Source organism: Muscardinus avellanarius (assembly GCF_963383645.1).
Source record: "Muscardinus avellanarius genome assembly, chromosome: 1".
Taxonomy (NCBI): Eukaryota; Metazoa; Chordata; class Mammalia; order Rodentia; family Gliridae; genus Muscardinus; species Muscardinus avellanarius.
Genome location: NC_137786.1, coordinates 67,301,311 through 67,324,045, shown reverse-complemented (window position 1 = coordinate 67,324,045; position 22,735 = coordinate 67,301,311). Strand labels below are relative to the sequence as shown.

General features: G+C 39.4%; 1 protein-coding gene across 2 annotated transcripts; it reads left to right on the top strand.

The window, feature by feature from the left end:
- Positions 1-191: 191 nt before the first annotated feature.
- Positions 192-21,804, top strand: DHFR (dihydrofolate reductase; the record flags this gene model as incomplete). Of its 2 annotated transcripts, none has more annotated exons than XM_080711587.1 (6): positions 192-277; positions 1,306-1,355; positions 4,711-4,816; positions 11,389-11,515; positions 14,785-14,900; positions 21,726-21,804. In XM_080711587.1, the coding sequence occupies 6 exons, from the start codon at positions 192-194 to the stop codon at positions 21,802-21,804; spliced, it is 564 nt and encodes a 187-aa protein (XP_080567713.1). The 2 variants fall into 2 exon arrangements, with proteins under 2 accessions (XP_080567713.1, XP_080567712.1); XM_080711586.1 differs by having other exon boundaries at positions 192-295.
- Positions 21,805-22,735: the final 931 nt, after the last annotated feature.

The window sequence follows — 22,735 nt, the reverse complement described above, 5'->3', positions numbered from 1 at the left end:
CGAGCCCGCGGCCACAGTTCCCCGGCGTCCGCGGGCGCGAGCACGCCGCGACCTTGCAGGGAGGCGTGGCGGGGGCGGGGCCTCGCCTGCACAAATGGGGCCGAGGGGGCGGGATGGCCGCGATTTCGCGCCAAATTCGTCGGGGAAACCCAGTGCAGAGGGCGAGCTCCGAGACCCTTCTTGCTGCTCTCATGGTTCGTCCGCTAAATTGCATCGTCGCGGTGTCCCAGAACATGGGCATCGGCAAGAACGGGGACCTGCCCTGGCCCCCGCTCAGGTATCAGCCGGGCCGGAGGTGGGGGACGGAGGCCAGCGCGCGCTGTGCTCAGGGGACCTGGGCCGGGACCTGAGCCACCGACCGCGGAAGGATGGGTCGGACTTACTGCCCGGCCGACAGGGAGTAGGCCCTGGCTGGTTTGCGCGGCCAAGTTGATCTTCTAGTGGATCCTGCCGACCTTCGAGGCCTTTGCCCCCGGTGCGTGGCCCGGAGCAAAGTCCAGGCAAAGTCCTGCCCTGGAGAACACACACACACACCTTTTTTTTTTTTTTTTTTCGGTACTGGGGATAGAACTTAGAGGCATTCTACCTCCGAGCTATACCCCCAGCCCTATTTTTTATTATTATATATATATATATATATATATATATATTTTTTTTTTTTTTTTGCAGGTCTGGGAATGGAACCTAGGGGCATTTGAATCTCCGAGCCTACATTCCCTGCCCAATTTTTTTTATTTTTTTTATTTTTATTTTTATTTTTTTTTTTTGGTGGTGGCACTGGGGTTCCTGGAAGTCCTTCTACCTCCGGGCTACACTCCCAGAACTATTTTATATTTTTATTTAGAAACAGGGTCTAAGAGAAGCGAGGCTGGCTTCGAACCAGCGTGATCCTCCTGTCTCCGCCTCCCAAGCTCGGGGATTACAAACATGCGCCACCATGCCCTGCCAATTTTTTTTTTTTTTAAACAGGGCCTCACTAAGTAGCTGAGGCTGTCTGCAAACCGCAATCCACCTGTTTTTAGCCTCCCAAATGCTGGTATTACAAGCATAGGCCACCACGCCCGGCTTTTTTTTTTTTTTTTTTAAATAGGGTCTCACTAAATTGCAAAGGGCCTCACTAAGTAGCTGAGGCTGTCTGTGAACCCGGACATTTCTGTCTTAGCCTCCCAAATGCTGGGATTACAAGCGTGCACCACCAAGCCCGGCTTCACACACAAATCTTAATGTGCACCGTTTGTCGGGTGCTTTAGAGCCTGAGCCCACCAAGAAATGTTCTGAGTAACCCGGTGTTTCTCTAACTTGCAGGAATGAATTCAAATATTTCCAAAGAATGACCACCACCTCTTCAGTAGAAGGTAATATGGGATTTTTAAGCATTTGAGGTTCGCCAAGGGTCTTGCTATAAGGAGGTTTTCCACCGCAAATTTGTTTAAGCTTTTCCTGTGTTATTCTGGAATCTTTTCTTGGAGAGGTGGGGTACAAGGGATCGAACCCAGGAATGTTCTAACTCTGAGCCACACTTCCAGCCTGTTTTATTTTTTATTTTAAAACAGGGTCTAAGTCCTGAGGTAGGCCTCAAACCTATGATCCCCCAATCTCAGCCTCCCAAGTATGAGTTTTTCTTTGACTAATAGTTTGTATGTAGTGTTGCAGGGGATAGGTTGGGGGGGGGGAAGGTGTGTGGTGTGAAATAATCCCCCACCACCACCAGACACACAGAGACAAACAGAAAAACCGTGGATTCTTGTCCTAAGCTAAGAATAAGTATTCATCGCTTGGACAGCTGCTGCAGATTTAAAGAAGTTTATTAAAAAGATAGAAATATAGAGATAGTTACAGCCCTGTACCGGAGCGAGGCACAGGGGGGCAATTCGAATGAAAATGCCAACGAACTCAAGTTTACTGAATTTTTATCCTGTCTAAGTCCAGCAGGTCCCTCTGATTTTGGAGATCATGTTACCCCTTATCTCCAACCCCGGCTCTGCTTCTGTTATCTCTCCAGCCGAATTTATGGCCTAAAGGGGGAGACATCTCTGTCTCCAAACACAGGCCCAGATTTATGGCCTGAGAGGGAGGCATCTCTGTCTCCAGACACAGGCTTTTACCTTTCGTCTTCTCCCCCAAAATGTGTTAAATTGTTCTTAGGAATGCAAGGACATGTTAGCTTAACCCTGGCTTTCTTAGTAAAGAAGACATATTTCAAGATTGGACATCTTTCCCAGTATTGACACATTAATACATTTTAAACTCTCTTCCCAATACCAGTACATTTAGTTCCAGGGTTCATTAAACATTCTTTTTTAAATTTTTTTCTCTGAGCTGGGCATGGTGGTGCATCCTTGTAATTCCAGTACTTGGGAGACAGAGACAGGAAGATCGCAGGTTCCTGGACAGCCTCAGCTACCTAGTGAGCTCTCCACAACTTAGTGAGACCCTATTTCAAAATAAAGAATAAAAAATAGGGCTGGGGGTATAGGTTGGAGGTAGAATTTCCCTGGGTTCAATTCCCAATACTGAAAAAAAAATTTTTTTTCTTTGAGGTTTTATACTAGAGTGTGTACAATTCAGGTATTAGGCAAACTGGCAGCTGAGTAAAGGCCTTGGTGGAGATATGAAGTCCACAGGAGGTCTTCGGAATAGCTACGGGAAGAGATGATGAGACTTGAGGGGAGAGGATAAAAAATGTGTCAGATAATTACATGATACTTGATGTAGGCTATCTGGAATTTAAAGCTAATGCCCAAAAGATGAACTCTCAGCCGGGCGTGGTGGCGCACGCTTGCAATCCCCGCACTTGGGAGGCAGAGACAGGAGGATCACGCAGGTTCGAAGCCAGCCACACGTGCTGGCTTAAGAGACCCTGTTTCCAAATAAAAATGTAAAAATAGGTCTGGGAGTGTAGCCCGGAGGTAGAAGGGCTTCCAGGAACCCCAGTACCACCAAAGAAAAAAAAAAGATGAACTCTCAGCTTCTCAGTTGGAAAAGTCTGAATGACTTGGTCTATAAAGGAGTAGAGAATGAAGAGTATGCAGCTGTAGTGACAATTTTCAGTTGCCTGTAAGACATCCAGGATAATTTTAGACATGGGAACTAGGAGGGAGAGAAGAGGCTAGCCAACCAAAGAAAAGAATGTGGAGATGAAGGAATAAACTGCTTAAAACCTAAGAAATAGCTGGGCATGGTAGTACTCACCTATATTCCCAGTACTTGGGAGGCTGACACAGGAGGATTGCAGGTTCAAAAGTCAGCCTAAGCAACTTAGCAAGACCCTGTTTCCAAATTTTAAAAAAAAAATTTTTTTTAAATAGGACTGGGGGTAGAGTTTGATGGTAGAATGCCCCTGGGTTCAATTCCCAGCACCACAAAAAAACTAAAAACCATGTATTTTTATGGTCCTTGGAGGAGGACTGGCAGAGTAAATAGGGAAACTAAGAAGATATAGCATTAATAGGACAGATACACAGCCCTTGGATTTGGTGCTTAGATAACTGGTAGAGATAAGATGCAAGAACCAAAATCAAAAGAATTAACACAAATCAAAAATCGTAAGTATGATCTGAAAATATTAATATTTCTTAGATCCAGATGTCTGACCCTCAAGGTTTCTACTCCTAAGTAATTAAATAAAAAATGGAAGCTATATGTATAACATTTTTATAGAATTATTTTATGTGGAAGTTTTTAAGTTTTGTTTTGTTTTGTTTTTTCTGGTACTGGGGATGAAACTCAGGGGCTTTTCTACCTCCGGGCAACACTCCCAGACCTATTTTATATTTTATTTGGAAACAGGGTCTCACTAAGTTGCTGAGAGCCTCACTAAGTAGCTGAGGCTGGCTTTGAACCTGTGCGATCCTTCTGTCTCAGCCTCCCAAGCGCGGGGATTACAAGCGTGCGCCACTACACCCAACTACAGCTGAATATGTTTTAAGGCAAATTGAGTAGAATATCAAGGAGCTATTTTTTAAAGTATGGCAGTAAACCTACAAACTATACAAATAGGAACGGTATGATCACATAAAATAATTATAACTGCCTATTAGATGATGAGCATTGTCCTAAGCTTTAATCCCCTCAGCATATCCAGAAGTAAGAATTAGTCTTAACTCCATTTAGTAGCTAAAGAAAGTAAAGCATGAGGGCTGGGCGTGGTGGCACACGCTTGTAATCCCCGCACTTGGGAGGCTGAGACAGGAGGATCGCACGGGTTCGAAGCCAGCCTCAGCTACTTAGTGAGGCTCTCAGCAACTTCAGTGAGACCCTGTTTCCAAATAAAATATAAAAAAAGGTCTGGGAGTATAGCCCGGAGGTAGACTGCCTCTGGGTTCTACCCCCAGTACCACCAAAAAGAAAGTAAAGCATGAGGGTTAATTTGCCTAGTGGATGACAGAATACATTCCATTTGGGCACTTGGAGCCAAAATCTTTACAATTAATACTAAATAGTGAATGTAAGTTTGATAAATGCAAAAGGAAAAATAGTTACTATATCTAGATAATAAGTGATACACATGAATTTTGGTAAAGCTGTTTTAATTTTTTTAAGACGATCCACTAGATGTCACTATGATGATTATATCCGTGTGTGTGTCTATATATATATATATATATATATATATATATATATATATATATGTGTGTGTGTGTGAACTATGCTATGTAAAAATATATGTATATTCTAAAATATGCTTATCCTTTCCATGTAATTTTATAGGTAAACTGAATCTGGTGATTATGGGTAGAAAGACCTGGTTCTCCATTCCTGAGAAGAATCGACCTTTAAAGGACAGAATTAATATAGTTCTCAGTAGAGAACTCAAGTAAGTAACATGTAAACTCAAGTAAGGAACCTGTAACCTTGTATACTAATATATCTTATACTGGATCTGCTTCTCTGGGTGATTGATATACACAAGAAAGGAACCTGATGATCACTGTTCTCAAGCAAGAACTAGACTAGAATATTGCATTTTTTTTTGTGACTACATTATTATGTAGTATTGTACCACCCATGTTATAAGCATAGCATATAAATCTACCACAAGAAAATTGTGCCCCATTTCTTAGAGTACAGATCAGTATATGACAAATAGAAACAGTATAAAAGTAGCTATTGATGAAACTCCATAATATCCCCAGGTGATTATAGAAAATAAATAAGCAGTTATACCATATGACAATGTATTCTGCAACTTAAGTGGTTAATTGGTTTTATCCCCTTGAAATGTTTTACATAAAGTCAAAATACTCATGTTTTAGAATTTGCCAAAATTAAGTTATCCCCTCTCTGAACCCAGAACTGAGTACAATCTTAGGTATGACGTGTGTGTGTGTGTGTGTGTGTGTGTGTGTGTGTGTGTGTAACTTGGGATGGAACCCAGGGGCATTTTACCTCCAAGCTATACCCCCAGCCCTATTTTTATTTTTTATTTTGAAATAGGGTCTCACTGAGTTGCAAAGGGCCTCACGAAGTAGCTGAGGCTGTCTGCGAACTGCGATCCTCCTGTCTCACCCTCTCAAATGCTGGGATTATAAGTATACACCACCACACTCAGCTTAGATATGACTTTTAGGATGGACCGGAACCTGTTAAAATCTTATGTACTAGCTAACCATGACAAATAATTCTTGGTACTTGTGTTCTTTAGCCAGTGTTTGAAGGCAAAATATTTCAAAGGGCTGATATAGTTCTAGGGATCATTAGGGGGGTGTGGAAGGTTTATAGTTGGCTTCTGCTAGGAATTTGCTTGTCGCCCCATCTAATATTGGAGTGGATAGTTCCCAATGCCAGAAATGCCCTTGAGATAGGAGAATAAGACCACTCAGAAAGTCAGCTCCAGGGGTTTGTCTTTGACCATGCCTTCTATGACATTTACTATTTTATTTTGTTTGTTTTCCTGTTTTGTTGTTGTTGTTGAGGTTGACATTGGTCCTAACCTATTTAAATTCCTTTTTGAATCTCAAATGTTTGATTTGGTTTTGGTGAAGGGGAATTAAACCTAAGGGAAAGTTAGGTGTCAGCATGCTGAACATTCTTAAACTAATAATGTAGTTACCAAAATGACTGATGTATCCTAGTGTACTACTTGCTTAAGAGTAGTGGTCATAATATTCCTTTCTTGGGTATATTGATCAGAGTCCAACCAGAGAAGCAGACAGTAGAAGATATATTTATATAAGAGTTCTATTGCAAGGAATTGGCTTTCATGATTATGGATGAGTCTAAAAACTTTTAGGGCAGGCTGTCAGGAAGACCAGGCCTGGTGGGTGCTGAAGCTACACAGGTAAAATTTCTTCTTCTGAGAAGCTTCAGCTGTTCTCTTGATGCCTTTCAACTGATAAACTCGGCCCACCCAGATTAAAGTCAACTAATTATAGATATTATCACATCTACAAACTACCATGGCAGCAACACCTGGATTGATCTCTTTTTTAATAACCAGGAACTAGCTAAATTAATATACCACATGAAGGAAAAAACACTACACAGCAATAGAAAAAGAGATTCAGGCTCATATACATTTTCTCCTATATCCCTCCTAGAATGACATAGATAAAAAATTAAAGGAAATATACCAGAACATTTGCATTGATTGCCTCTGGTTGGTGGGAATTTGTTGATGTGCATCTTGCTGTCTGCCTCCATCTTCATGCTGTTCTTTCTCCTGGTTGCTAGGATATTTTGAAATACTATCTCTTTACTTGGTAGGATCTAAATTCACAGAGTATATTACCATTCTCAGAAGCTTTAATAACATATTCTTGAATACTACTCAAGTTTATTTATGGTTAGCTTGAGCTAAAACAAACTAATAAAGAAATCTCAGTGGGGGGATGTTCGAATGAGCCAGCATTTCTCCTCAAGTGATGAGTCTAATTTCTTCTTTATGACCTTTTGTGTTGCATGTAATTGGGTTTGGTTGTTTCTTATGAATGTATATATAACATTTGTTGGTGTATTTCACTTTTTTTAGGACAGAAAATCTGAAAGTCTTTATTATCAAGCATGCCAAAGAATAGTACGACCAGTTAGTAAAAAATTGTATTTGGGTTCATTTTGTGTTGTTGTTCATTCTCCTACTTTTCTACTTGCTGGCCAAATCCATCCATATACTGGCACCTGCTGTGTACCAAACACTGTGGGGTTCCACATAAAAGTACAGTAATTTACACACAGAAATCACTATTGCTTATACAAGCTATTAGAGGTAGTTTTTTACACCCTCTCCAGTATATGAAGAAACTGAATCCTCATGTTAACTTCCAAATTCACTGCCAAACACTAGTTATTTGTGGTAACTACTTAATAAGTCAAAGTCTTTGGCACTAAGAAAAAAGTTTTACTACAATGCTGTATCCTTGAAACCATCTCTAGAAAATTCAAAATTTTCCTCCATGATTTAAGGTGTTACAAACTGTCTCTGATTCATGAAAGTCATCTAAATTTCATGGCATAATAACTAGTTTTGCTCTGGCTGTTATATTCTTTGTAGTGATAAAAACTTCCTTCTTCTTAAGGCTTCTTCCTCTGACACACACTTAACATAGCAAATGCAGAGGAACCTGGCCTTTCACACCTACTATGGCACTGAGTAACTTCGAGACTTTTGGCAGGTTACAAGAAAGCCTTGTTAAGCCTCAACTTCACAACTTACTAAGTACGATTAATAGTGACAGCTTCTTGTATGATTTTGAGGATTCATTGAAATTTTTGTGAGTTTCTGACTTAAAGAAGGTAGACTACAGATAGAAGTTCCTATCCACCAATCTTGCTACTTTACAGCTTATAGAAAATATTAACATAAGGCCGGGTGTGGTGGCACATGCTTGTAATCCCAGCACTTGGGAGGCAGAGACAGGAGGATCGTGCAGGTTTGAAGCCAGCCGCGCTGCCTTAAGAGACCCTGTTTCCAAATAAAAAAATATAAAAAATAGGTCTGGAAGTATAGCCCCGAGATAGAAGGGTTTCCAGAAACCCCAGTACCACCAAAAGAAAGAAAGAAAGAAGATATTAACATAAACAAGATCACAATGAACAAGCTTGTGATCTCATTTTCATTTTAATATTGTTTGGTTCTTCTTTCCTTTGAGACAAAAATTCCCTCCTACCTAAATCAACTGTTTTCTCTAACCCCCACTTTATTCTAGATTCCAAAGACTGCAGGACCTTGCTCTGTTGTCCTGCCCGTTAGTGTTAAGCCTTACCACAGATTACACTCTTCTGCCTTCAGCTTTCTCCAAGCTTTCTTGTGTTAACAACTTCAGGGTAACTCTCAAAGTACTCTAAGTAGACCATCACTTCTGCGCTTTCAGCTAAGGGTCGTGCTCCCTCATCACTAAGCCCAGGTGATACACTGCATCTGGACCCTTGAAGCATCTACTCACGTCTTCATTGTACGCCCCCTTCATTTTTTATGGCCAATGCCAAGATATTTCTCCAATTACCATCATGATCTTTTGAGTTAGAGAGACTATTGTTTTTTGTTTGGTTGGTTTTTTTTTTTCATCTCTATTTTCAACATCTAACTAATAGTTCTAGCAAAGTAAGGGTTCGGAAATCTTCACAAGTTATGAATGATTCACAAGTACTTATAGAAATAGAATCATCAGTTTCCTCATCTGTAAAAACAAATGATAGGCCGGGCGTGGTGGCGCACACTTGTAATCTCAGCATTCGGGAGGCTGAGACTGGAGGATTGCAGTTCGCGGACAGCTTCAACTACTTAGTGAGGTCCTCCGCAACTTAGTGAGACCCTGCTTCAAAATAAAGAATAAAAAACAGGCCAGGGGATGTAGCTCAGAGATGAATGCCCCTGGGTTCTATCACCAGACCTGCAAAAAAAAAAGATAGATTGATGGCTACATGAAATGGAGTGTCTACTGTGTACATTATGTCATTTAATCCTCATGCAAACCTTTAGAGAGAATTTAAGACTCTAGGACCAAAACAAGAAGCATGCCAATACACTTCTTGACACAGAATACATATCCTACCATGTACCAGCTTTCCCTTTTTGGGCAATCTAATTTGGATTGTTTTGAGAAAATTATAGAAAAGAGATTTATCAATAAAGCAAGTCATAATGTGGAGCACTTACTATTTTATTTACTGTGCTATAACTACAACCAATCCTTAACATATTCTTCACTTTTCTAAACTAACAACAGATGGTAAGGAAGAAGTCTCCACCTACCCCTTAAGCCATTTTGAAAGCATTATGCCACAGTCTTCACAAAATTATTGTCCCCCCTTTTTAAGAAATCCACACCAACTATTTATACTACATTAGAAATCATATTGCTATTACCCACCTGCTTCAAAGGTACCTCTTCCTTGTGAGTTTTTCTCATGTGTCGGGTGATAAATCTCCATTTTCCATCCTACTCCATCTTCAACATCTTGACCACCATGACTGTTTCCGTCATGTGACACTGTTTATTAACTAGACCGCCTTCTCTCCCAGCTCCAAATCTTTGTTTCTTCTAGATTCAATTCTCTCCAGTCTAGCCACTGTGACTGCCCTGACTTCTTAGGACAGAGTTCATTTAACTTCACCTGGCTTCTTTTTCTAGTCTGAGTCAGAGTATATTCTTTGCTCTATCCTAGCTCCTTTGCAGATGACAAAGAGTGAAGTAAGCAAAATAAGTTTCGGGAGAGGGAGGATGCAACCAAGAGAATGGTTAATCCCATTAGTTCTTAACCATTGTTAGAAATACTGGTTTAAAGGCATTTACATAATCTTTTTTTTTTTTTAGTGGTACTGGGGTTCCTGGAAGCCCTTCTACCTCCGGGCTACACTCCCAGACCTATTTTATATTTTTGAAACAGGGTCTCTTACAATGCCAGCGCAGCTGGCTTCGAACCTGCGTGATCCTCCTGTCTTCGCCTCCCAAGCGCGAGGATTACAAGCGTGCGCCACCACACCCGGCGTTACATAATCTTTTTAAAACACCAGGGTAAGAACTTGACACTGAATTATAACTTCTGTTCTATATGTAATTACTATGAAAGCCTAGTTCTACATGTTTCCTCATTTATAAAGAAAATTAGAACCCTCCTCCCTGCACCGCCCCTAAGAAAAAGACAGTTGTGGAGGTTGAGTGAGACTGAGCTAGTCAATAAACAGTGAAATTACTTAACTTTTCCCTTTGGGATTTTTTATTATATAGGTAGTAAAAAGTTCAGGTACTTCACCTGTTTCTGTTTTGTTTGAAATATGAAAGTCCTTTCCAAAGGTAACTACATATTAACAGTTTGAAAATTGCTTCAGATTTTTATATAGTCAAAAATTCTCTTTCCAATATTTTGTCATGAAAATTTCCAAACATAAGAACTTTTTTTTAATACTGGGGGTTAGCCCAGGGGCATTCTGCCTCCGAGATATGCTCCTGGCCATTTTTTATTTTAAAACAGTTTTTCCTTAGTTGTTGAGACTGGCCTTAAAACTGCAATCTTCCTCTCTCAGCCTCCCAAGTATCAGGATTACAGTCATGCTCCACCGTGCCTGGCTTAAGGAAGAACTTTAAACAGCTATAAACCTCCCACCTAGATTCTGCCAATGACTCTTATTGTCCTGGCTTATCCATCCATCCAGCAGTTGGTCTTATTCAGATATGCATTGATACATTTCCCCTTAGATACATCATATGTGTTATCAACTAGAATTCAGTATTTTACATTTTTTCCATTGAGATATATATTACAATGTGACACACTAGTTTCTTAAGTGTACATTTAAGTTTTGGCAAATGTGTGCACCTGTGTAACTCAAAGCCCTATCAAAGATACAGAATAATATCATGACCCCCAGGCAGTTCCCTCATTCTCTATCCCAGTTAATCTTGACCTCATTGCTCCAGAAACAGATAGTGTTCCAGTCTTTTCTACCATCAACATCATAGGCAATCACATGTACTTTTGTCTTTATTTGGATCATAGAAGCACAAATAGATGTTTAAATATTGGTAATAGCCATACTAATGTCAAGTGCTTTTTTTTGAAAGGATTCATATTTATGTTGCTTTTTGAGTTTGGGGGGTGGGGAAGTTGTTTTGTTTTGTTTTTGGTGGTACTGGGAGTAGAACCCAGGGGCTTTTCTACCTCCAGGCTATACTCCCAGACCTATTTTATACTTTATTTGCAAACAGGGTCTCAACTAAGTTGTCGAGAGCCTCACTAAGTAGCTGAGGCTGGCTTCGAACCTGTGCGATCCTCCTGTCTCAGCCTCCCAAGCGCGGGGATTACAAGCATGCGCCACCACGCCCGGCTGCTTTTGGTTTTATAATCACTACTACTTATTCATATTATTTGAATAATAATATATATAATATATATATAATATATATAATAATATGTGGATGGCTTTTACAAAAATTGTATTTTTTTCTTCAGGGAACCTCCACAAGGAGCTCATTTTCTTGCCAAAAGTCTAGATGATGCCTTAAAACTTATTGAGCAACCAGAATTAGCAAATAAAGTGGACATGGTTTGGATAGTAGGAGGCAGTTCTGTTTATAAGGTAAGTAAGTTATATAAGTAAAAAGAAATGTTATTTTCTACTTCCTTTTAGCTCTTTTGCCGTTAGGGGACAGAGAATAATCCATTATCAAAAACTTACTAAGTCAGTAAACTTAAAAAAATAAAAATAATTTATTTTTTAATCTGTACGAGTTCTTTCTTCCTCCTCCTCCTTCTCCTCCTCCTCTTCCTTCTTCTTCTTCTTTTTTGTAATACTGGGAATTGAATCCAGGGGCATTTCCAACTCTGAGCTACACCTATTATTTCTACTCCTTTTTATTTTGAAAAAATATCTTGATAAGTTACCTAATGCTGGCCTTGAACCTATGATTTTCCTAGTTCGGCCTCCCAAGTACTGGGCTTAGAAGCATGTACCACCATGCCAAGCTTTAATATTTTTTTATTGACAAATAATTACGTATATTGTATATATGTTTTGAAATGTGTGTGTGTGTGTGTGTGTGTGTGTGTGTGTGTGTGTATTTTTTTTTTTTTTTTTTTTTGCGGGTCTGGGGATGGAACCCAGGGGCATTTGACCTCAGAGCTACACACCCTGCCCTATTTTTTATTCTTTTTATTTTGAAACCAGGTCTCACTGAGTTGCAAAGGGCCTCACTAAGTAGCTGAGGCTGTCCGCGAACTGCGATCCTCCGGTCTCAGCCTCCCAAATGCTGGGATTACAAGCGTGCGCCACCACGCCAGGCTGAAATATGTATACATTTTATTGAATGGATAAATTGAGCTAATTAACATAATCATTACCTCACTTTTTATGGTGAGAGCACCTAAAATCAACTAAGAAATTTTCAGGAGTACAGTGATATATTGTTGCCAACTATAGCCATCACTTTACAATAGATGTCTAGAATTTATTCCTCTGGGCTGATTAACCCATGAACAACATCTCCCCACATACCAGTTTATTTTTAATTCAAAATTGATGTTTCCTTTATAAAAACTATTCTAGATTTCTTTCCAAGACTCCTACTTGCATTGTACTGTGGTCTATTCTCCATGTGTGCCTGACACATGCAGTAATCCCTTTTCTGGGATAAAAGCATCTTACTAAGAAAAGGATGGGACACTCAGTTAACATAACTGGATATATATGAATTTGTTAAAAGCAGAAAGTTTTTTCTCTACAATTTTCATGTAATGTGAGGGCATAAAAGAAGGGTTATATGATTTCATATCATAAGGGAATATAGTGCATTAGACATTCCTTTTTCCTGATATCAAGTGACTTCCAGCTTTAAGAAAATTTGAGGATAATAAATAGAAATTTATGACTCTTTTAAAATACTAATGAAAGATTAGCAATTTATGGGGAAGAAAAGAGTCCCTCTCTTTGGGGCCTTATGGTAAAATATATACACTGAAATTATTTGCAGAATGAGAGGTATTCCAGGATTGTAGATGGAATTATAAAAACTGTTTCTTACGTTTCTCTTTCTACAACTTCTTATTTTCCCAATTTGTAATGGGGGAAACAGACATTTCTCTTTAATCTTTTCACTCAAGTATGAATTTCTTCTAGAAAACAAGGCCTTTATTTTGTTCAACACCTATCAGACTTTGAATGATTCAATGCCATATTCATGAAAATTATTTTTTGATAAACACTATAAGTGCTTAAATGCATTTATATGAGTTGGCTTATAATAAGGAAGTAAAACTTGCAGGTAATAGTTTTTTTTGCATTATGCACCTACCTCATATCATAGTAGCTTGTGGATTATTCAGGCTTCCCATGGACCAGATAAACAAACTTTCAGTGGAACACAGCCACACTCATTTATTTACTGCAGTATATGTCCGCTTCTGCCTGCAAAAATAGGAACTTCTGTTATTGTCAAATCCTAAAAAATTTGCTATCTGGCCCTTCACAGCATTTTGCCTTATGCCCTCAACTTCAATTTAGAATTTCAAATGCTACTATAGTTTTTCCTGTTCAATTTTTCTGATTTTTAGTACAGTAAAAAAGATTGTTTGTAGCCGGGCGTGGTAGCACACACTTGTGATCCTGGTACTTGGGAGGCTGAGACAGGAGGATCACAGGTTCATAATTTTAAAAATTTGTTTTATGCCCTTATTTGGAATTTCAAGGATAACTAACACCTGGAATTCTATACATGTGTGTATGTGTGTAAATATTTTTTCTTTTTTTTTTTTCTTTTTTTTTTTGTGATACTGGGTGTGGAACCCAGAGGCTTTCTACCTCTGGGCTATACTCCCAGACCTTTTTTATATTTTATTTGGAAACAGGGTCTCACTAAGTTGCTGAGAGCCTCACTAAGTAGCTGAGGCTGGCTTCGAACCTGCGCGATCCTCCTGTCTCAGCCTCCCAAGCACGGGGATTACAAGCGTGCGCCACCACGCCCGGCAATATTTTTTCTTTATAGTAGTTTCTATTAAAATTTAAGATATTTGTTCTAGGGCAGTTTTTTCTGTAGGAACTGTAAACAGAACTACAGGCCATAGTTAGAAAGGTAATTAACAAAAAAAGCTAACTGCAATTGTTAGCAACAGGAAGCAGAATAACTTACCTACTTGTTGAGAAAAGAAAGCATTACTAAATTTTATGTAAACGTACTAAGTATATTCTGGGTGTTAAGATCTCATGAAAGTTTAGTATCTTATCTATACATATATATGTAAGTTTTATCTAGAAAACAACTAGATAATCTGATATTAACTTACCCACCCACCCAGTGCTAGAAATAGAACCCAGTGCCTCTTGCATTCAGGTTAACTCTTAAAACTGAAGCCAAAGAAAGGCAACCAAGTTAATGCTTAAATTAAAAGTTGATTTTCTTAGCCAGGCATGGTGGCGCACGCTTGTAATCCCAGCGCTTGGGAGACTGAGACAGGAGGATTTCGCAGGTTCAAAGCCAGCCTCAGCCACTTAGTGAGACTCTCAGTAACTTAGTGAGACCCTGTTTCCAAATAAAATATAAAATAGCTCAGGGCTGAGCCCAGAGGTAGAAGGCCCCTGGGTTCCATCCCTAGTACCACCAAAAAAAAAAAAAAAGTTGATTATTATAAGCAACTAGTGGCCAAAATATATTTTCGAAGTTAGTGATAATAATTAATCCCCTTCTCAAGGAATTAAGGCACACTTTGTAGAGCCCCCAATTTAAGAATAGAGTATTTACATAGTATGTTTTGTCAGTAATAAACAAGTCTAAGCTTTAATTAATATGAAAATTTTAGAATTTCTGTCTTTTCACACCAGTTAAGGAAATTGATGCCTTTCATCTTGTTTCAAAGGAAGCCATGAATAAACCAGGCCATCATAAGTTGTTTGTGACAAGGATCATGCAAGAATTTGAAAGTGACACATTTTTTCCAGAAATTGATTTGGAAAAATACAAGCTTCTCCCAGAGTAAGTATAAAGTTACTAATTAAACTGAAGCACTTTTGGACTCCCCACTTAAAAACCATAGAAAAGAGCATTTTTTTTTTTTCAGGTTGATTTCAGAATAGTTTGTTTCATAGATTTTATAGTAGACTAGGAAATTCTAAAATTTTAATGATTTAGTAAAATCTTAAACTAGAGTGGTCATTTGTTTATCTTAAGAGAGTCAGATATGTAGTAGGCACTGGAGAAATAGTGTCAGCTGGGTCCTATGACTTTGTTGCCCCGCTGGAGACTACGTTCTTTCTAATGGGGGAGAGGGCAACAAATAACAGATATCAAAAAAAAGTACTTCAGGGAGAACTAAAACAGCACATGCCGTGGTGTAGACACTGTGTAGAACAAGAATGTGCTAAAAGCTGGTCTAAAGGTGTTTATGTAAGTATGCTGAGTATAACTGTCAGAAGAGTGTCGTCTGTGCCAATATCCAAGTATCAAGAAGCCAGCTGTCCAAGGGCAGAAGAGGATCCAAGGATCAGGAAGTAGCGAGTGTAGAGCTGTGGCAGGAATGAGGTTGGTCTGTGCCCTGAGCCTGCGGGCCACTGTGAGCCTTGTGAACGAGGCAGGGCCAGTAGGCCAGTGTGACCATGTTCTAGCTGCTTTATGGAGAATGGAAGGGTCTGGGACCAGCGCGAAGCAGGGAGACCAGTTAGTTGTAGTAATTCAAGTGAAAGATGAGGGGACTCGTGTTAAGGTGGAAGCAGTGGTAGAGGTGGAGAGAAGCTACACTGATTTCACTGTGCAATTGTGACTCTAGCATGAGGCTGCCTAATTTTGAAAGCTTATAACATTTTTAGTTTAAAAGCATTTTTCAGCTGTTGTCTATGGAGAATAAAAGAGAAAGATAAATATATCAACACTTTTAAATCAGCTTGTAGCACATTCTTTCAAATATTCTCAGTTGGATCTAGTAATTATCATTTGAGTGTGAGTTTGTTTTGGAAATGCCCCCTAGGGGAACAATCAGAGCCAAGTCTGAATAAAAATGGATAGCCAAACTTTAGGATAATAGTCTTGACTCAGATGAAATAAGTGACTTTCTTGAGCTCTTAATTCTAATGAAAACTGAAAATTCTAAGAACTTTAAGCTGAGGTACGGGCTTTTGGTTAGTTTCTGAACATAATTACTTAGAATCACGTTTGGTGATTTTATACATATTTATTTAAAATCAGTTGTGTTGCTTTGCCATACATGATGTATTTTCTCTTCTGCTTAGATTATTCTCACATGTGAATTCTGAGTGTTTATGTATGTGGTACTGGGGATTGAACCCAGGGGTATTCTATCTCTGAGCCACACCCCCAGCCCTATTTTTTTTTTTTTTCTAAACAGGGTCTCACTAAGTTGCAGAAGGCCTTGCTAAGTTGCTGAGGGTGGCCACAAACTAGCCGTCTAGTACTACAACTTCCACGATAGGCATACTTGTCTAGTTCCCAAGTACTGAACTTACAGCTGTGTGCTACCATACCCAGCTACCTTATTGATGTCAGCTTTCCCTCACATCTTACCTTTCTCTTTGCTACTAACAAGAATAAACTATTGTGTGGATCAACTTCATTTAAATAGCTTTCCAAGTCTTAATACTCTCAATCAGAACTCTTTCCAAAGCTATGACCCATCAGGAACCTTGATAACTTAAATACCGTGGCTGGTTTAACTTTTAGAAAAGAAAAATAGCTGGGTGTGGTGGCGCACACTTGTAATACCCGCGCTTGGAAGGCAGAGACAGGAGGATCACACAGGTTCAAAGCCAACTGGCTTAAGAGACCCTGGTTCCAAATTTAAAAAAAAAAAAAAGTATAAAATAGGTCTGGGAGTGTAGCCCGGAGGTAGAAGGGTTTTCAGGAACCCCAGTACCACCAAAAAAAGAAAGAAAGAAAAGAAAAATATAGTATCTTTGCTGAACTATCATTCACATATCTTAACATTCACCTATTGAAAATTTATAATTTAGTAGCATTAGTATATTTACAGGACTGTGCAGTTATCACCACAATATCAAGTAACCATAACCACGAGGGGTTTTGGACAATCAGTTCTATATCTTTTTGCCAGTTCCACACCATCTTGATTACTTACCTTTCTTTGTTTTTTTGTTTTTTTGGTGGTACTGGGGTTCCTGGGAACCCTTCTACCTCCGGGCTACACTCCCAGACCTATTTTTATATTTTGTTATTTGGAAAGAGGGTCTCTTAAGCCAGCGCGGCTGGCTTCGAACCTGCGCGATCCTCCTGTCTCCGCCTCCCAAGCACAGGGATTACAAGTGTGCGCCACCACGCCCGGCTGATTACTTACTTTTGAATCAAGAGGTGTCAGTAAGAAGTGTCAGTCTTCTAACTTTGTTCTTTTTTAGACTGCTTTGGCTCTTCTGGGTTCCATGCATTTCCATATGAATTTTGCAGTGTGTCAGTTTTTGCCAGAAAACAAGTTGAGATTTTGATGGATATTATATGGTGAATAGTATTACCATCTTAACAATATTAAGTCTCTCGAATCTTGAGCTTATGATGTCTTCCCACTTATTTAGGTTCTCTTTAATTCTTTTCAATAAAGCTTTTAGTGTATGTCTCATACTTTGTCAAATTTATCAGGTATATTATTCCCTTTATGCTATAAATGGTATTGTTTTCTTAATTTTGTTTTAGATTGCTCATTACTAGTGTTTAGAAATACAAGTGATTTGGGTTTATTGAACTAATATTGTGCAGCCTTACTGAACTCAGTAGTTCTAATTATTAGTAGACTCCTTGTATTTTACTTCTTTTCTTCCCTAATTGCACTGCCTAGAACCTCCAGTACAGGTGTACTTCCCTGTCTCGTTCCTGGTCTTAGAATGGAAGCATTCAGTCTTCCACTGCTGAGAACGTTGCCTCTGGGTTTGTTACACATATCCTTTATGTCCCTTCTAACTCTCATTTTTTAATGTTTTCATCTGGTTTTAGTCTTAGGAAGATATTGACTTCACAGAATGAGTTGAGTGGTGCTCTCCCCTCTATTTTGGAAGTGTTTGTGAAGGGTTGGTAGTACTTCCTTAAATGTCTTAACAAATTGTAATGTTGAATGGCTTGAAATCAGAACAATGAAATCATTCTAAAATGGACATTTAAAGAAGACCACAGTAAAAATGAAAAATTCTTTTCTTCATGGCAACATTTGATAGTCATCTGTACTTTCAGGCCCACACTAACATTACAACAACCTCATATAACGCGGAATGGAGTGAATTCCCTAAAGAGATACTCAAGTAGCTTAGTCTTCCATTAAGTAGAAAAAAGGGAAGCCTCTAGGAAGTAAATATACTTTGTCCCTGGAAGTCTGGAATATTACTCAATTCTAGAACTTTCTCTCTGACTCTCTGTACATTGGGAACTTTGCTTCCTACTATCCAGAAATGAACTTTTATCATTCTCCACCCTCCTTCCTTTTTCCCCCAATTCTCCCTTAGTTTAAAGCCCCTTTATTTCTGTTAGTAGTCCTCTTGTGTTTAGATAGGTAGGTTTCAGTTCAAACACAGTATATTATTAACACCATGCTTCTGTGGATTTTTTTAAAGGCCTTAGTATAATGAAGTAAAGATGAAAGAGAGAACTATTGTGAGGCAGAAGAGAACAAAATTAGAAAGATGAAGCCACAAATAGTAGAGGCCTCATAGCAGAAGTTAATATTAACAAAATAAGTGCTTTCCCCCACCCACAGGCCATCATTGCCTGTGCAGTTATTTTTCAACAGCACCATGCCAGCCTGCTCTACAAGGCTCTTTTCTTACTCATCTTACGAAATCTCTCTACCTCAAATGTCACTCAAGGGCCCAACCAAACAGCAGGCCCAAATGTTTTATATCAGCAGTTTTCTGTCTAATGAGCTCCAAACAGGCTTTACCTTCTAGTTAACAACCTTTCATGTAACCACCTAGTGAAAGAGGATAAAGACCAAAAGGGGCCTTAGTCCCCTTTTATTACTATAACGAAATACCTGAGGCAGGATAACTTTAGAAAAGAGGTTTATTTGGCTCAATTCTGGAAGGTCAAAGGCATGCCACTAGCATCTGGTTGGCACTGGTAAGGACCTCGTGACAGATGGCATCACAAGGACAGGAGAGCACCTGTGAGTGAGCAGTCGCAGCTCAGAAGGGAAGCTGGGGAGAGCCTGGAGTCCTGCAGCCCCTGCCCAGGGCACACTTCCAGTTAGCCTAAGTGCTCTCACAGGCCTCGCCTCTGAAAGGCCCACAGCTGCCTCCCGCCACCACCACACCGAGCACCAAGCCTCCAGCACATGACCCCTTGGGGGATACGCCACATCTGCACCCTAACAGATAATAATTGGCTTAGAGGGAGGACAGGTCCCCCTTATCAATGGGAGGCTTGAAGCAGATTTTAGATGGACCTATATCTCCTTTTCTGACCCCACTCCCTGACTGTCCAGAATGTCAGTATCTTTGCCCACATTCTGTGGAGTCTTGGTTTTATTTTAGTTGCAATTTGTTTTTTATGGCTGCTTCAGGAATTCTCTTTACCTCTTAGACCTTCCATCAAATCCTCATGGTCCTTTGTCAGTTCTGATCTGATGTTTATTTGTACTCATTGGCTATCTCAGTGCTTAGAGATTCTAAGAGGAGTCTCTAGTGGTTCTTAACAAACATGTCGTCTTCCCAAATCCTGGCAGACTTGAATTCAGAGTCCAAGTGTGGCTCTCAGGCAGAATGTGTTCTTTAGAAAAGCTTGGAATTATAATTGAGGTAATTACAACCATTATTAAAACAAACTAATATTAAATATTTTAGAGGAAGAAAAATAAAACTTCAACACTTAAGCCAGAAGTGGTGGCACATGCTTGTGATCTCAATACTTGGGAGGCTGAGACAGGAGGATTGCAGGTTCACATCTAGGCTCAGCTACTTAGTGAGGTCCTCCACAACTTAGTGAGACCCTGTTTCAAAATAATAAGACGGACGTGGTGGCGCACACTTGTAATCCCAGCATTTGGGAGACTGAGATAGGAGGATTGCAGTTCAAGGACAGCATCAGCTACTTAGACCCTTTGCAACACAGTGAGACCCTGTTTCAAAATAAAGAAAAAATAGCATTGGGAGCCAGGCATGGTGGCACACACTTGTAATCTCAGCATTTGATAGGAGGATTGAGGTTTGAGGACAGCCTTAGCTACTATTTAGTGAGGCCCTTTGAAACTCTCTGAGACCCTGTTTCAAAATAAGGAAAATAAAAATTGGGCTGGAGGTGTAGCTTGAAGGTAGAATGCCTCTGGGTTTCATCCTCTGTACCACAAAAGACGGGGGGAGGGGAACAAAAAAAATAGGGCTATGGGCATATCTCAGAGGTAGAATGGGTTCAACCCCCAGTACTGAAAATCAAAAAGGTAAATTTTAATTTTACTGAGATTATCATTAATACCATGGCCACTGACCATATTCAGCCAGTAGTAGCATAATCATTTCTAAGTTGTTATTTATGCTTTTAGAAAAAACTTCTTAATACTTTGCTTTTGTCTTCTTAACTGTCAGTCTTGACACTCCTGAGAATTTTGCACACAAAAGAAATATGTAAATGTTACTTTTCATGACTCATTCCAAAGAAACTAAAATATGGTTTAAAATTGGCCTAGTAAAATTATTTCTTAAAAAAACGGCTGCATTACTACTGAAGCAGTGGAACATCGGGCACTTAGAATATGGTTGGTAAATATAAGCATAGCTTCTTACACTGAAAATAAGTAATTTCAAAGAAAACATCTTTTTCTTACACATTGTTATGCTATTGTTACTTCCTAAGTATTTTTATCAAAATGTCATAATCTCAATTAGTCCACACATAATTAATGGCTATTTTTATATAGCAGTGTGTTGTGAAAGAGATAAATAAATAAATAAATAAATAAATAAATAAATAGAGAAAATAGGGGGACAAAAACCAGTAAAAATAGGTAACATTTTTGGAACATTTAATGTGTCAGGTATGCTGAATGCTTTACACTGATGACATTTTATTGCCAGCCTGATCCACAGACAGTTCACACAACAGAAACTGAGGTAAACACAGTGTGATTAAAGCAGCTGCTCCTGATCCCTACCCAAATGAAGAGTGCAACCCACACGATCCTGAAGCGGACCCACAAGATCTGGAGTGACCCGGGAATGTTCCCTGTAGACTGAGCGGTCAGAGCAGTCCGTAGCGAGCCTGGGTTTTAGGCAGGAGCAGAGACCTAAGTGAGCGTTAAAGGATGGGAAGATCAGATTCGCTGTGATTCTAGAGAAGCAGTTGCAGTATACCACACGATGAGGAATTAAGACTCACGTGGCGCCCATGTCCACCCAGTGAACGGAAATAGAGACCCTGTCACCGTGCTAGGTACATAACTTCAATTCTCCAAACAAGCTAGAGGTTGTATTTTATTTTTCTTTTGCTTACACATGAATATGATATCAATTGTAAGACTTAGCAAAAAGTTCTTATAAAATTTCACCTTAGCTCAATGATACAGCAGAAGGATACAAGAGAAAATGCTAAGGTGGTTAGTTTCTGAGGAAAGAATTAGGAATCTAAAGGAAAAAAGGGAAAATATATTTTTCATTGTCTAATTTTATATAGTTTGCATTTTTTTTACTTTTTAGTAGAAAAAAAATGTAGTGTATGTGATATTTGCCTGAGTAGCCACTTACCGCCATTGTAAAGGGAAAATTTACTAGCTCTATGCACTGTTGATGCCTTTTAATCAAGTCACAGAAGCTGTTTTCAGCATTTAATACAACTCTTTTTCTTTTTTTTTTCCCCCCACAGGTATCCAGGTGTTCTTTCTGAGGTCCAGGAGGAGAAGGGCATTAAATACAAATTTGAAGTATATGAGAAGAATGACTAAAGATGTTTTCTGATTTATTTCAAGTTGTTTTCCCTCTCAAAAAAATATGTATTTTTACATTAGAAAGAAAAGACTCATTCCAGCTGTGGTGGCACACGCCTATAATCTCAGTATTTGGGAGGTCAAGGCAGGAGGATTGCAGGTTCAAGGACGGCCACAGCAATGTAGCAAGACTCTTAACAACCTAGCAAGACCCTGTTTCAAAGCCAGAAAAGAGGGAAGGGAGCTGGTATATCCCTGTGTTCCATCACTAGTACTACCAAAAAAAAGGTAATGTGTTGATTTTAGATCTGTGGATAATTATTTTTAAGCAATGTGTTTTAATTATTAGATTATATTAAATTCTGTTTTAGGAACCATTTCTTGTCATAATTGTCTCAGTGACTATTCCCCAAAGCCAAGGTAGCATATCTACAAGATGGCCCACAGTGGCAGAGTCCCCTGGTTGTGTGAGTTGACACCAGGGCCCATGGAGTTAGGAGCTAGACAGACTATCCAAAGGGCAGAAATGGATTCTGAACAGAACATCTAGAACTCAGCTGTTAAAAGACATTACTTCAGCCGGGGTGATGGCACACACTTGTAATCCCAGCATTTGGGAGACTGAGACAGGAGGATCGTGGTTCATGGACAGCCTCAGCTACTTAGGCCCTCTGCAACTCAGTGAGACCCTGTTTCAAAATAAAGAATAAAAAATCGGGCTGGGAGTGTACCTCAGAGGTAGAATGCCCCTGGGTTCCATCCCCAGTACTGGAAAAAAAAAAAAAAAAAGACTGTTCAAAGTAGGAACTATGAATTATTTTATGCACATCATACCTCTGAACAAAACTATTTTCACTCTAACAAGGAACCAGTAAATTGAGAAGGCCAGGGTTGTCTGCTTCTCTGCTACATATGGGCTGAATACTCCCCTATGGCTAGAGAGAGTCCC